We start from the raw sequence: 15,603 nt of genomic DNA, 5'->3' as shown, positions 1-15,603 counted from the left end.
GCAAGGAGTTTTCTGAGCTTTGTATTACGATGGTTGTGGATTACAATGCCGGGTTTCGACTCTGCTGGATAAACAGAGTGTGGGGCTTTATATAGACGGGGAATCAAGGTCTACGATTGGAAGCATTCGTACGCATCGTGTTTTATCGCAATCAAAAGTGACGTTTTAAGACGGAAACGATTTTCAACGTCTTCAGGATGTCGATCTAGCCATCTAGCCAAGTCATTGCCGTCATCCATAAAAACAAGTTCATGTACCTTCGGAATTTCGCACTCGCGTAGACCGGACTTCTACTTAATGCGTCTGCATTTTGGTGTAACTTTCCTGGTCTAGGGGAGACTGGAGTATGCCGGGACACCGGGTCAAGAGGGACAGTAGGGGGGAAAATAGAAGATTTTAATAAAATTCAAAACATTTTTAGTATGAGCTTTAGATACATGCCAAATTAGATGGCATATTTTTAGTATGAGCTTTAGATACATGCCAAATTAGATGGCATGTATCTAAATAACATACTATATTTTATAGGGTGTTAATGAATTGTCACTGATGTGTAAAGTTGGAGTTTAATGAAATAAAAATCTGTTATAACAATTTGTCCTTAATCATTTGGTTTGCTGTTACGCCCAAGAGTGCAAAACTATTATGGATTAGAGAGTAGAGAAAGTGCAAATTTGGAAATTACTGATACATATAAAAAAAATGAATTAACTACTGCATTTAAATTGGGAAATTAATAGGTTTAGAAATTGTTTAATCTAATAAAGCAAAAATTCAAAAATTAACGAGTTGTTAAATGGGTTAACTAGTATAGTAAAATTTGAAAGTTTTTCTTTTAGTTAGGCATTATTTTCGAAATCGCTAAGGTCGTCTCCGATATATTTTGCAAATTTACTATTTTTATCGAAAGTAATTTCTCTTTTGAGATCACTTTCTTCGGATTCTAATTCCATAGGCTCAGTAGTAAAATATCGAGAGCCAAGTGGGGGAGGCAAGTTCACACGCTTTTCCCCTTGCAAACGTCTTAGGTGTCGAACCTTTAAAACCGGAGTCGTTTCGTCGTTACGACTCATTCCATCTTTACTGCTGGAAGCTGATGTAGCAGCTTCAATATCAGTAGTATTTTGTTTGGTGGCTGTGGCTTCCACTGGATCTTCCCAGCCTTTGAAAGGTATTCCACAGAATTCAAATTTTGGTATCTCCAGCTCTTCCAGAGGTGGTATTTCGCAAGATAATTCTGGTAAGTCGTCATCATCTGATTTTAAAGATCCTTTGGCGATAAGCGATTCTGTTAGCTGTCGAACCCTTTCGCGGTAGTAAATTCCAAAACGGTCGTGGAAGGTTGATTTACTGACCGTAGCCACTGGTGTCTGCTTTTCTTTGTTTTTGATATTGTATAAGCGAAGGTATGGATAAATGCTGTTGCGTTGTTCCTTAGCTGCGTTCATTAGTGGAGTGAGTTCAAACTTATTCACGACGTCTAGGCGAGCGTTGTGTGCAATCAGTACTTTCAAAGTTGGGATGTCACTTACATAATGTACTGGGGTGTTTCCGTTATTGTCTAGAAGATTCATTAAGGCGCCATTTCTAAGTAAAATTTTCACGATCTCTGGACGTCCTTTCTCAACAGCTAGGTGAATGTAAGAAACGGACTTGTGGATCCTCTTGTTCACAATATATGGGAATTCTTCAAGGGTCACAAGTTGTTCCATGGTCCTCACATCGTTTTTCCGAATTGCTGCTGATATCGGGCAGTTGTATTTTCTTCGGATTAGAAAAGATTGGGCTTTGGGTTTCAAGCTAAGGATGTAGTCGATACACCTTCTCGCTTGATGGCTAATAGCCAATGTCAGCGGGAATTCTTCGTTATGTAGGTCGTGGTCCAAAAGGTTTCCCCTCTGGATGTGGAGTAATTTCAAAGTTTCCACGTCGTCTCTAGAAATCAGGATTTCGGTTACTGTTCTCGCCATCCTATCTTCTGGCAGGACGCTGGCATCCCGAGCAATTAGGTCGTCGACCATCCTCATTCTATTCAGACGCACGGCTATCAGGAGTGCTGTTTCGTTTTGTGGATTGTACTCCTCTATATTCGCGTTTTGTTGTAGAAGCACTTGGAAACACTGGTATGCATCATGTTTAATCGCTACTAAGAGTGGCGTTTTTAAGCGAAAACGATTCTCGACATCTTCTGGATGTCGGTCTAGCCACATCGATAAAGCATCGCCATCGTCTATTAAAACAATCATCCCTGGCACGTTCACCAATTTGTGATGATACACAATAACACACACAATACAAAGAGTAACTTGTAGAACTGTTGTATTTACCAAGAGAAGGGGTCCAGCTGCCGGTGACGATTAGGCTGACGTCGGGCTTTTATATTCAGGGAAGACAAAGAGAAACTCGGAGAAACATATTGCACCATAACCAATGGTTATGGTCAAATAGAGAAATACAAAGAAAGGAAAGTAGGTGATTTGGTCCAGTGATCAGTCACGGCCAATGAAGAGAAAGGCTGGGGCAGAATGCCTAGTAGAGCGTCAAGCAGGTGTGAGTTGCTTGGCCTCTACTAGAAGTGAAGGGGGTGGGGCGAGTTGTTACACTCCTCCCCTTCCCGGTGGTACTGTTTTGGTGGGGGGAGGGGAATAATACACAAGTAAACACATTCTTCAAGTCAGTTTTGAATTTGCTGCTATTCTAAGGTGTTGTATATTGTGGAAAAAAAATACATGGATATTATTTAAGTAAGTAAGTAATCAGAATAAAAGTGAGTAAATAATCAGTATTACAGTACGTAAACCATTACCAATTTTAAGCATAAGTATGTGTGGTTACAAGTAAATAAACATTAGAACCACAGTAAGTAAACCAGTACCAAATACATCAATACAATAATAATGATCAAATGATCAATTTTTTCAATAAAATTGACGTCTTGCTCGTTTTAGTTGTTGAGCTTGGAACTCGTATTTGTAATACAAGTCCAAGCTGTCTCTGTTGTATTGGCGGATTAAATCACGCCGATGAAATCGATATTCCGCAGGAGTATTGGCGGGGAATACATATTTTGTAAATATGTGGCCGGAACATACCCTGGTGGTGATGGTGATCGTATTCCGTCACGGAATGTTCTACGGCGGTCCGATTCTCGTCGTCATGAAGGAGGCTCTGGTGAGTATGGTGGTGGCGCGTCTCGGGGATCTCTGTCAGGCTCACCACTATTTCTTGACGCTGCGTCGTCGTCCGACAGATGTGGGTCCAAATCGCCGCCCTCCTCTGAGCGCTCGCCTTCGTCCGCCAAATCAGGATTACGTTCCGTGGTGTCGCTGTCTTCCGATTGTGTATCTTCTGTGTTTTCGTCGTCTGTCTCCGTCAGATCGATTATTTCTTGGCGGGCTATTCCGACAGGGACCGCTGCCGTTTCCTCTGGTTCAGCTGGAACTTCGGTTTCTTCTACTTCTGTAAGATCGCCGTCGACCAGTATTTGGCCTTGGGCGTATCGGCGAGTCGTTGTTATGATGACTGGTCCATTGTACTGGTTGTCTTGTTGTTCTACCGTCGCCGGTATTTTGCGCAACTCAACTGACAAATCCAAGAGGGTGTGATGATACACACAATACTCAATAAGAGATATCACACAATAAGAGACTTTTCGAAGGTTGTATTTACCAGATATTGAAGGGTCAGTTGCCGGTGACGATCTTCCAGGACTAGGCAGACGTCGGGCTTTTATAGTAGGGGAAGACAAAGAGAAACTCGGGGAAACATATTGCACCATAACCAATGGTTATGGTCCAATAGAGAAATACAAAGAGAGGAAAGTAGGTGATTTGGTCCAGTGATCAGTCACGGCCAATGAAGAGAAAGGACAACAGGTGCTGATACATAATGTCTAATAGAGCGTCAAGCAGGTGCGAGTTGCTTGGCCTCTACCAGAAGTGTGAAGTGGGTGGGGCGAGTTGTTACACTCCTCCCCTTCCCGGTGGTACTGTTTTGGTGGGTGGGAAGAATATACAAGTAAACACATTGTTCAAGTCATTTTCCATTTTGCTGCTATTCTAATCGGTTGTATTAATAGTTTGAAGTTTAACATGTATAAGATAAAACATATTTGTAAATAGCTACCATCACCATACACAAGTAAATTATAAGTATAACGTTTAATACGTAAGTAATTAAAAGGTTATCAAGAGTTTAAATGCGTAAGTAATTTCAAAAGTAATTCAAAAGTTTTAAAGTTAAAAACCATCACCATGTAGAGCTAGACGACTCAATAATATTGTCGTCGGGCTCGCTTCAACTGCTGTGAATAAAACTTATACTTATAGTATAAGTCTAAGCAGTCTCTATTATGCTGACGTATCAGCTCTCGACGGTGGTGACGATACTCCTCCTCACTACGAAGAAGTATCGGTGGGGAATACAAATTTTGTAAATAGTACGAGGGCATGTAACCTGGCGGTGATGGCGATCGTACTCCGTCACGGAATTCTCTACGTCGGTCCGAATCTCGTCGTCGTGAAGGAGGTTCTGGTGAGTATGGTGGTGGTGATGGTGGTGGCGAGTCCGGCCAGGCGCGGTCTTGGCTGTCTTCGTCTGGCTCACCACCATTTCCCGATGCTGTTTCCTCGTCCGGCGGATGCGGGTCTGCTGAATCGCCATGTTCTTCCGAGCGCTCTTCTATGTCCTCCAGATTCGGATTCCTTTCTGTGGTTTCGCTGTCGTGTTCTGACGGCGTTTCTTCTGATTCTTCATCGTCTGATGCTGTCAAGTCGATGATCTCTTGGCGGGCTATCCCGACAGGGACTGTTGCCGCCTCTTCGGTTTCAGCTGGAGCTTCTTCTTCCACTTCAGTGACATCTCTGTCAACCAAAATTTGTCCTTGCGCATATCTGCGAGTGGTGGCTATCACGATTGGCCCATTAGGCTGGTCGCTTTGGCGCTCTACTGTCGCCGGGATTTTGCGTAATTCTACCGTCAATTCCAAAAGGGTAACTGTACCCTCCTGTTGTTGACTCGTCAAGGCGAAAGTCTTTTCGAGAATTGTTCTTTGTTCAGCCATCATGTGAATTTTTTAGACGACTGTTGGTTTTGACTTTGGAAGTCATTTCTTTATATACGGTAGTGTTTACCGTTGGATATTTAATTACTCGTTTTTTGTTTTCTTATTAATTAATGAAGTGTTAAGATGAGTAGGCTTAACGAAGTTAAAAGGTGCCATAAATAGTTTTCCTTGACCATTTTGTTTAACTGTTGTGTGTCAAGAGTGCGAAGTTCTTGTGCAATACATGGGTTATTTTAGAGGTGAAATTTGGTCTATGGGGGAAAATAATTGTTTTAATTGAATCAATTAGTTCATAGATAAAATTTTGGAAATTTATAGAGAAATTTTGAGTCGGAAAAAAAAATGAACGAAGTACTATAGTTAATTTCGGAAGTTAATAGCTAAAAGTTCAACTAGTGCAGTAAAATTTTGAAATTAGTGATATGTGGAAATGGATCAATTAGTTAGTTATGTTCTTTGAAAATTAATTTCTATAGTATTGGATCAATTAGTTCAGTAAAATTTGGAAAAGTAATTCAGTGGTGAAACGGGCAAGTGGTGCGTGAAAGAAGAAAATTTCTAAAGTGATCAATTTAGATGACATAGTTAGTTATCATCTCCAAATTCACTAAGGTCGTCTCCGGTGTACTTAGCAAATGTACGGTCTTTATCGAAAAGGATTTCTCTTTCGAGATCGCTTTCTTCAGATCCACTTAACTCCATGGGTTCGGTATTAATATACCGACAGCCAGGTGGGAGAGGCAAGCTTATACGCTTTTCTCCCTGCAAACGTTTCAGGTTCCGAACTTTTAAAACCGGAGTCGTTTCGTCGTGACGACTCATTCCATCCTTGCTACTGGAAGCTGAAACAGTAGTCTCGACTTCAGTAGTATTCTGTTGGGTGGCTGTGGCTTCCACTGGAGCCTCCCAGCCCTTGAAAGGTATCCCACAGAATTCAAATTTGGGTACATCTAGTTCTTCTAGGGGTGGCATCTCACACGATAATTTTGGTAAGTCTTCATAATCTGGTCTGAAGTTTGCCTTAGCCACAAGCATTTCATTGATTTCGCGGATTCGTTCGCGGTAGTATTTTCCGAAACGGTCGTGGATGGTTGGTTTACTGACTGTTACTACTGGGTTTTGTTTCACTTGGGTTTTGATATTGTACAAGCGAAGGTATTGGTAAATGCTGTTGCGTTGTTCCTTTGCTGTGGTCATCATGGGAGTGAGGTCAAACTTATTCACTACGTCTAGGCGGGCTTTGTTTGCTATCAGAATTTTTAAAGTGGGAATGTCACTTACATAATGGGCTGGTGTATTTCCGTTGTTATCTAGTAGATTGACCATAGCTCCATTTTGAAGTAAAATTTTCACTATGTCTGGGCGTCCTTTTTTAACGGCTAGATGAATGTAGGAAACTGATTTGTGGATCCTCTTGTTCACAATGTATGGGAATTCTTCGAAGGTCACAAGTTGTTCCATTGTCCTTACAAAAAAATTTCTTCGAATTGCTGCTGATATCGGGCAGTTGTATTTTCTCCGGATTAGAAAAGATTGTGCTTTTGGTTTTAAGCTGAGGATGTAGTCGATGCATTTTCGCGCTTGATGGCTAATAGCCAATGTTAGTGGAAATTCTTCGTTATGCAAGTCGTGGTCCAAGAGATTTCCCCTTTGGATGTGGAGTAACTTCAATGTCTCCACGTCGTCTCTAGAAATTAGAATTTCGGTCACTGTCCTAGCCATCCTATCTTCTGGTAGGATGCTGGCATCCCGAGCAATTAGGTCGTCCACCATTCTCATCCTATTCAGACGCACAGCTATCAGGAGTGCTGTTTCGTTTTGTGGATTATATTCCTCTATATTCGCATCCCGTTGTAGAAGCACTTGGAAACACTCATATGCATCATGTTTAATTGCTACTAAGAGTGGCGTTTTTAAGCGAAAACGATTCTCGACGTCTTCTGGGTGTCGGTCTAGCCACATAGATAAAGCATCGCCATCGTCCATTAAAACAAGTTCATGTACCTTGGGTATCTCGCGCTCAATTCTATGGCGAAAATAACCACTTCGTCTTCGGCTCATGTGCACGGTTGTGAAGCTCCAAATTTTCCGATGCTCGGACGGTTCTGCGGGAAAGTCTTCTTGATTCATTTCTATATGATGTAGACAAAGTTTAAATTGGTGCACTGTTAAACTAAAACTAACTACAGGTGCATGGTAAAATAGGTGAATATGTAGTGAATGGTTTTTAGAGCTGGATTCGGTTGAGAAAACTATTTGGTCTCGGCATTCTATCTATCGGTGCACCGGGGTTTACCACATAGGGGTACACGTCACCGGAAATAATCACTTGTGGTGCGGAAGCTGTCATTGGTTGAAGCTGTTCTAGGGGCACTCCTTCGGTATCTAGCTGATTCTTCCTTTCTAACCACTTTCGTCGAAACGAATCTACCAGTGCGGGGAAAGGGTTTACGCGGGCGAATATATACATCACTAGGATAAACATCACGAAACCGATTGTTGAGAATATGATAATTTTTAAATAGTCTGTCCAAGAAAACATTTCGCCAATTCTGCTGTCACGTTTTTCGGACATAATCATTCCGGACAAAGAGTTGTCGTGTGTCTCCTCTATTCGTCCAATAAGTTCAGTCAAAACGTTAAGGTTTTCCGTGTCAGCTGTTGAATGAGCAGGGTGTCCTTTTAGTGCATAGTCAAAGTCGTTTAATGGAAGTTCTTTAAATTCAGAAACTAGGTTTAGATTAGGCGTGTGAATGGTTGGTATTTGTTCCATCCAACCACTATAGGTAACATTATGCTCCCAGTGGTATGTTTTTCCATTTAGGTTGACAAGGTTAGATTTCCAAAAACAGTTGGAGAATGGGTGAATGGACCATCCATCGGTTCCTATTGTATAATTCTTGTTGTTGTACACTGTTAGTGGCTGATAACCACATTTTGTCTCTTTTGCTATTACAAAAACTTGAACTCTTTCACATTCCTGTAAAAGTAAAGATTGACCTAAACCTTGTAAACGTGAGCATGTTGGTAATTCTAACACAGAAGCGGCCAATAATCCGTTGGTTTGTGACAGGGTCACTGCCTGTAGTCTGCGTAGCACTGACACTTGACAATACATTTGACGAATCTCTCTAGCGAGTTCGTTTTCATGTTGGATTTCGAGATGTTGTTTGAACTGTTCGTGAAACGACTGTATGATTGGTGCCATAAATTCACTTATTGTCTTTCGGTCTATTGCTACAGGGTTAGTTGCGTTCTGTGATGGGTTGTATCCAGAATAGTCGTCAGCGGAAGAATTGATTGCTTTCGTTACGCGATGTATCGTTGTGGTTGGTCTTGTCATTTCCGGGTATGTGGCAGTCGAAGTGTCATAGTAGGCGACTTTCTCGACTGGTTCTTCCACCCATATCGCGGCATCTAAAGAAGACTCGTTCAGATATAAACTGTCAATCTCCGGTTGTTCTGGTTCTGGCTGTACTGAAAAAACTGCTGAAAAAACGTCGGAATTATTCATAGGTATAGGTGTCTGCTGTTGAGTTGTCGGAGTTTCTGAAGAAATGGTTGACTGTGCTGGCTCTGGAAACATTGGTGGTATTGCAGGTTGTGTTGCCGGATTTATTTTTCTTTCCATGGCGGTTGTGGTCGCCACGGTCGTCGTTGAAGTTGTTGTTGCTGAGGTTGTCGTCGGCGTATCCGTGGTCGTCGTTGGAGACGTAGTGGATGTGGTTGTTGTTGGCGTGGTTGTCGTTGGCGACGGAGTGGTTGTTTTAGATGTAGTCGATGTAACTGTAGTCGTCGTTGAAGACGTTGTAGATGTGGTTAGAATCGGCGTAGTCGTAGTAGTAGTAGTTGACGTAGTGGGTTTTGGTATAGTCGTCGTAATCGTAGTTGATGTAGTGGGCGTCGGCGTTGTTGTAGACGTAGTAGACGTAGTTGGTTTCGGCGTCGTTGTAGTCGTAAATGTAGTGGGCTTTGGCGTAGTTGTCGTGGTCGTAGCAGACGTAGTTGGCTTAAGCGTAGTCGTCGTAGTTGGCGTAGTCGGCTTTGACGTTGTTGTAGACGTAGGTGTTGTAGTCGGCTTTGACGTTGTTGTAGTTGTAGTACTTGTAGTCGGTTTAGGCGTTGTTGTAGTTGTAGTACTTGTAGTCGGCTTAGGCGTTGTCGTTGTAGACGTGGTACTAGTAGTTGGTTTAGGCGTTGTTGTTGTGTTGTCTTCTTCGTCTATCGTATTGTTGAATGATTGGAGTCAACGGGGGGGGGGGGGAATGGCATAGCATAGATATGAAAAATTGCTATGCCATTCCAACATCACAGATGGAGTAAGACGGGGGGAATCTGTCGAATTTACTAACATAGGACTGTGGTACTCAAATTTCCATTTCTGACTTCGTGGCTTTTGGTCGTCGTTGCAACGTCCTAAGTATAGTCGTCCTTTGAGGTTTTCAATACACCAAAGGGAGTGTAATTCCATAAACTGTCCTGTCAATTCATTGATTCCCCATCTCATACTATTTTTGTTGCATGGTTTCAATGATGGTAGAGAACCATGTAGAAAATGATCTATATGTAGGCACATATTAGAGGTGAATTTCCTAATGGTATAGTCTGTAGCATACTCGAACATTTGATTTTGCTTGAAATAATCTGCGTCTTGTTTGGTACACCGTTCTAGTGTTATAGTTCGCATATCTCTTGCATGAGTCAAACAAGTTGAATTCATTTTATTTTCCTTCCTTTTCGTCTTCTGTATGAAACTTCCCCAATTAAATAAATCTTCTATTTCTGTATCACTTTCTGGTGGTCTGCTCTGAAGTTCTTCTTGTACGAATTCCCATTCTTCTATTGTGATGTTAGGATACGTTAGACGAAATGTCTCGTCCAAGTTCTTAAATTCGAATTTCCACATTTGTCTGATGGAGTGGGGTTCCATTTCACAAGGTAGAAGTTCTACTTTATCTTTTACTGCTGTGAGACAACCTTTCGTCTCGGCTTCCATGAAATACATACGATATGCATCATAGATCCAAGTCGAAAAGGATTTTGAGCAATCTTTGAAGAGTAAGTAGTCTGGTTTATTCACAGTAAGACAATAACGAGTTTTGTTGAAGACGAAACTAATGGACTGATCCGGTGAATAATCGAACTGCTGTTGTGTGTCAGGCCAAATGCCTAATTCGTGCCATTTAGACGCATCGAACGGTGGCACACGTGGCATTAAGAAAAGTGGATTTTCAACTGCTGATGTTGTCACCACATAGTCCTTATTCTCGAATTGTTCATCGAATTCAGTCGGCGGAAAGAATGCAAGTGAATTAATATGTCCCCAGGCGAGTGATAATGAGTGATCGCCTGTTTCAGATGGTGCTGTTTGTCGTTTCATACGTTGTCGTTTTAGAAGTATCGGGGGAAAATATTTCTCTACGTTATCTCCAAAAACCACATAGGTATCAGGAATGCCTGTTACTTTGTAGGCGTTGTTAATATTCGTACAGATAAATGTTGGCTTTGGGTCGAACAAAATTTCTATCTGCTTTTCTGAATCCAATAATCTTCCTGTCCTTGTTAGGTTTAACGTCTTGGTGTCGGTTTCCACGGTGATAAGTGATAGTCGGCCCATACTGATGAATTGTGTTTTCGGCTTACAGTTGTGGGCGCTGTAGCCGTGATTTGGCTTATGCCATACGAGTGTGTTATGATTGATGAATAAGTTCTCTGCTTCGAGTGACACATTATGCGCTCCAAATGGGGATAGTATTGGTCCATCTTTATTTTCCTGTCTTAATTCTATATCCTGAGCTAAACAATTCACTACGGAGTATTCTGATATTGACATCCATTTTCCTTGTCCAGTGGGCTTCTGAATGTAACTATACGTTTTACCATTTACTACGTTCCTATTTCCTGCGCAGTTTAATTGTAGCTTCATATCCCAACATTCATTGGGATCTACCGCTTTAGTGGTGTGAAAATGTTCGGTGTCGTAAGATCCAATCCAAAAAGAACCTGTGATTCTTTTGGTTTCTATCCATTGTGAACATACAAGTCCTTGTAATTTTAAGACTGTGTCCATTGTAGTCACTACTTTATAATTAACCGGTTTGCTCATAGATTTATAACCATCCTCTTTAGCGTTGTGCAGTTTAAAACAATATTCGGGGTAAGTGAGGTCAAGAAGTCCACGAGTGACGGGGTTTTGTGCAATCGCATATCGAAATTTTAATAGGGGTGCTCGGTGCGAAGATAATCAACAAGTAGTATAGAGACAAAATGGTGTTTGTTTCCATCTATATGGGAAAACACAAACTTATTACTAATGTTATATTTCTAATATCTACGCCTTAAATTGTATCTATGGTTTACTATAATAGGGGTCTGCACATTAGTGTCAGAGTTTGGTGCGTTTGGAATTGTATCTGGTTGGGGTTGCTGCTGTTTAGGTCTTCGGCCTCTACGTTTAGGAATTATTACTGCGTTCTGTTTAAATAGACGCGGACGTCCTACTTTACGCTTAGGAATCCCATCTACTTTGGTTCCTTTTCGGGGTCTGCCTCTTCGTTTAATGACCTTTGTTTTAGTCTCTGCGAAAACTATTTCATTGGGGCGTGCTGAGACTAATTTCAATCGGTTTACATGTACTATGAATTTAGTTACGGCTTCAGCCTCGTCTGCTATTTTAGTTATCTCATAATTTAGATCAGAGACCTTTCTAGAGATTATATACGGTCCTATCCATCTATTACTGAATTTCCCTGTGGTCGCGTGTGCTTTCAAAAGTTCGCGATCGTTTACTTTATATACAATTAATTTACTTCCTTGGTCGTATAGTTGCTTTTGTTTTCCTTGTACTTTTCGAAGATTTTCCCTAGACAGCTCTAAAGCTGTATGCCATTGTCTTTCGTAGTCGTCGTCGTCGTCGTCAAAAACGGGTATGTCTGTGTTTACCGAGATGTCGTTAGGTATCACTGGATTGCGTTTAAAGAATAGATAAAAAGGACAGCTATTAATGGTTGTTTGTTGTGAAGTGTTATAAGCGAAAGTTACAAAATCGAGGTATTGATCCCAAGATTCTGGTTTTTCGTTAACATAGCAAGCAAGCATGTCACATAGTGTTCTATTAAATCTTTCTACCAGACCATCGGTCTGTGGATGATAACTAGTTATTTTTATTTGTTCGATTTTAAATAATAAACAGATACTCGAAATTAGTTTTGAAAGAAAATTTGTTCCTCTATCCGTCAGTACTCTTTGCGGGGGACCGAATTTGGTATACACCTTTTTCACTAGGTGTTCAGCTATAGTATATGCTTTCTGATTTTTCATTGGAATTGTCATTACGTATTTACTTGCGCAATCGGACAGAACTAATATGTACTTATTTCCACTGCTACTCTCCGTAACCGGTCCTACTATGTCCATTGCTATCTGTTCCCAAACTTTTTCAACTGGGGGCAACGGCTTAAGTGGGGCTTTATTTGATCCGTAGGATTTACGTTTAGCACATGTGATGCAATTGCTCACATATGACTTTACGTCTTTGCCTAGTCCGGGCCAAAGGTATTGGTGTTTTATCCTCGCTAAGCTCTTTGCTATTCCTAAATGTCCTGCTAACATATGATCGTGGTTCATTTTTAAAACGTCTGCTATTTTCTCTTTTGGTACTACTATTTTTCCATCAAATGTCACTAATAGTCCTGATTTATCATAATGGAATTCTGTTGTTGCTCTATTATTGCGTTCGTTCAGTGTTGAAATAATCTCTTTACAATAGTCATCATTATTCTGTGCTTCTATCCAATTATTTTGCATCACTTTGGGTTTCACTAATATTGCACCTAAAGTGGGAAGTGGCTGTCTACTTAGAGCATCTGCGTTTTGATTTTCCTGGCCAGGTCGGTAAATAATTTCCATATCATATTCATTCATCTCGTACCTCCATCGTGCTAATCTTCCGTGGGGGTCTTTTTTATTTTTTAGTGCTTCTAACGGCTGATGATCTGTAAAAACTTTGAATGTTCTACCATATAGATACGGTCTAAAATGTGCAAGCGCGTGCACTATTGCTAAGCATTCCTTCTCTGAAATTGGGTAATCTTGTTCTCGGTCTATTAAATGTCTTGAGGTATACGCTATTACTACTTCGTGTTCTCCATGTAACGCTGTCGGATCCATTTCTGTTGGGGGAATATATTGTACCTGTGCTAATACTGCACCAATCCCGTATCCTGAAGCGTCCGCATAGACTATAAATTCCCGGGTAAAGTCTGGGTACCTTAGGAGTGGATTGCTGGTTAAGCACTTTTTGATACTGTGAAAGGCGTCCCTCTCTTTTTCTCCCCATTCCCATTTCCAAGTTTTCTTCGTTAGTTCTGTCAAATTGTGAGCTGTTTCTGCGAACCTACGCACGAATTTGCGATAATAATTCACCAATCACAAAAATGACATTAATTGTTTAACGTTTTGCGGTTCGGGGTAGTTTAGAATGGAAACGATTTTATCTGTGTCGGGGTGGAATCCCGTAGCTATTATTACCTGTCCTAGGTACTTAATCTTTGTTTTAAAGAAATCACATTTACTTAATTTTAACTTAAGACCTTCTTTTGCTAGCAGGTCAAATACGGTCCTCAAGTGTCTGATGTGATCATCCTCCGTTTTGCTAAAAACGATGATGTCGTCCAAATAAACTAATGCAAATTCGTATAGGACATCCTGAAGTACATTATTCATCTCTCGTTGGAAAGTACCGGGTGCATTGCATAAACCGAAAGGCATACGGTTGAATTCATAAAGACCATATTCGCATATAAATGCGGTTTTATGCTTGTCTTTTTCTTCAATTTCGATTTGCCAGTATCCACTTAGTAAATCCAACGTCGAAAATAATTTCGCACCATGAAGACTATCGATAACTAACTGGATGTTGGGTATAGGATATCGGTCCTTTACGGTTACATTGTTCAATGGTCGGTAATCGACACAAAATCTCATCTGTCCCTTCTCCTTCTTCGCTACCAATAAGATGGGCGAAGCATAAGGGCTAGTACTGGGTCTAATGATCTTGTTTCGTAACATATCTTTGATCTGTTTTTTAACTACTAGTCGCAATCTTTCAGGGGTACGACGCATCGGCATAACGTTAGGTAATTGTGTTGTACGAATTGAATGCTTAACTGATTTCGCAGTACCCAACTCATCTATATTCTCAGTAAATAGGGAAAAATTGCTCATCAACAAATTTTTTAAATTCTCGCGGCTACGTTCTGGTACATTTTCTAATTCGAATTGAGGAGGCCTAACTACACTGATGGAACATATAGGCAAAAGCGGTATTACCAAAGTCCGTTGTTCATTGTCATGTTTATAACTGATACTTCTATCACTAGGGTTAATAACTATCTCGTGCGCTGCCAAAAAATCATAACCTAAGATACATCCTTCATCCAAATCTGAAATAACATAAAACTGGTGCGTAAAAGTATGTCGTCGTGCTAACTTAATATTTAATTCATATCGCCCTATTGGCTGAACTACCTCTCCTGATACTGTTCTAAATAATTGCATATACGGGTCAGAGACATGTAATTCTTTAATTTCATTATACGGAATACAGATTAATAAGCGGTGTGCCAAGAAACTAGCTGCAGCACCGGTATCTACGAGTGCTTGTGTTTTCAATGAACTAAAGTGTACAGGAATCCTCATTAACTCTGCAATACTAGAGATAATAGGTAATGTATTTACAGGGGCTGACGTCAACAATCCTATTTTCGCTGTTGCGGCGTCTCTGGTGGGTTCGTGCGACATTGTCTAGCGTAATGTCCACGTTTACCACATGCGTAACACTCTATGTCTCGTCTGGTTCTATAGTCGCGTTGATTGTTGTAGTTTCCTGTTGTACGTGGTCTGGTACCAGTATAAGGAGTTTGACGATATTGGAAGTTATTGGGTGTTCGATCTTGAAATTGTCGAGGACGAGGGTAAGGAGTATTTTCAGGAAAACGTCTGCGGAACGAATCGTTGTTAGTACGCTGAAAATTGTTTCTATCGGGCTGGTTGTCGCTGAAGTTAGGACGCGGCGGTGTTTGATCGCGGCGTGAACGGCTATCGACAGTTTGATGATATCTATTGTCTCCTGGGCTACGTGAACGATAATAAGAGTTCTCCCTACCTCGATCTCGAGAGTAATTATTATCCTGACTGGGTCGAGAAGGGGGTTGTTGGAAACGTATACGGCTTTCGGAATTAGGACGTTTTCGATCACCTGACGGTGACTGATGTTGGTTATAGGCCTCGGTGATGGCCACCGTAGGTAGGGCTACCTCTGGTGCCTCCTGTGGGGTAGTTGGATTGATTTTTAGAACTGCCATTTGTTTTTCGAGTTTGGATAATTTGGTCTTTTGTCTGAAAAGTTCTACATCTTGTTCGTCCTCATGTGCGGAAATTCCTGCTATCGTCACCTGCAAACTTTTATCTTCGTTTTGTTCCATCCTATTTACTATAGTTTCTGCTGCATACGTAATCTCACATACATCTTCATACGA

General features: G+C 41.0%; 1 protein-coding gene across 1 annotated transcript; it reads right to left on the bottom strand.

Annotated features, from left to right (window-relative positions):
• Positions 1-3,154: 3,154 nt before the first annotated feature.
• LOC124209043 (protein virilizer homolog) lies at positions 3,155-5,062 on the bottom strand. Its single transcript, XM_046606907.1, has 2 exons — positions 4,456-5,062; positions 3,155-3,582 (listed from the first exon to the last, which is right to left on the bottom strand). Exons 1-2 carry the CDS (start codon positions 5,060-5,062, stop codon positions 3,155-3,157), a joined length of 1,035 nt encoding a protein of 344 aa, XP_046462863.1.
• Positions 5,063-15,603: the final 10,541 nt, after the last annotated feature.

Source organism: Daphnia pulex, chromosome 12 (assembly GCF_021134715.1).
Source record: "Daphnia pulex isolate KAP4 chromosome 12, ASM2113471v1".
Lineage (NCBI taxonomy): Eukaryota > Metazoa > Arthropoda > Branchiopoda > Diplostraca > Daphniidae > Daphnia > Daphnia pulex.
This window is presented reverse-complemented; position numbering and strand designations above follow the sequence as displayed.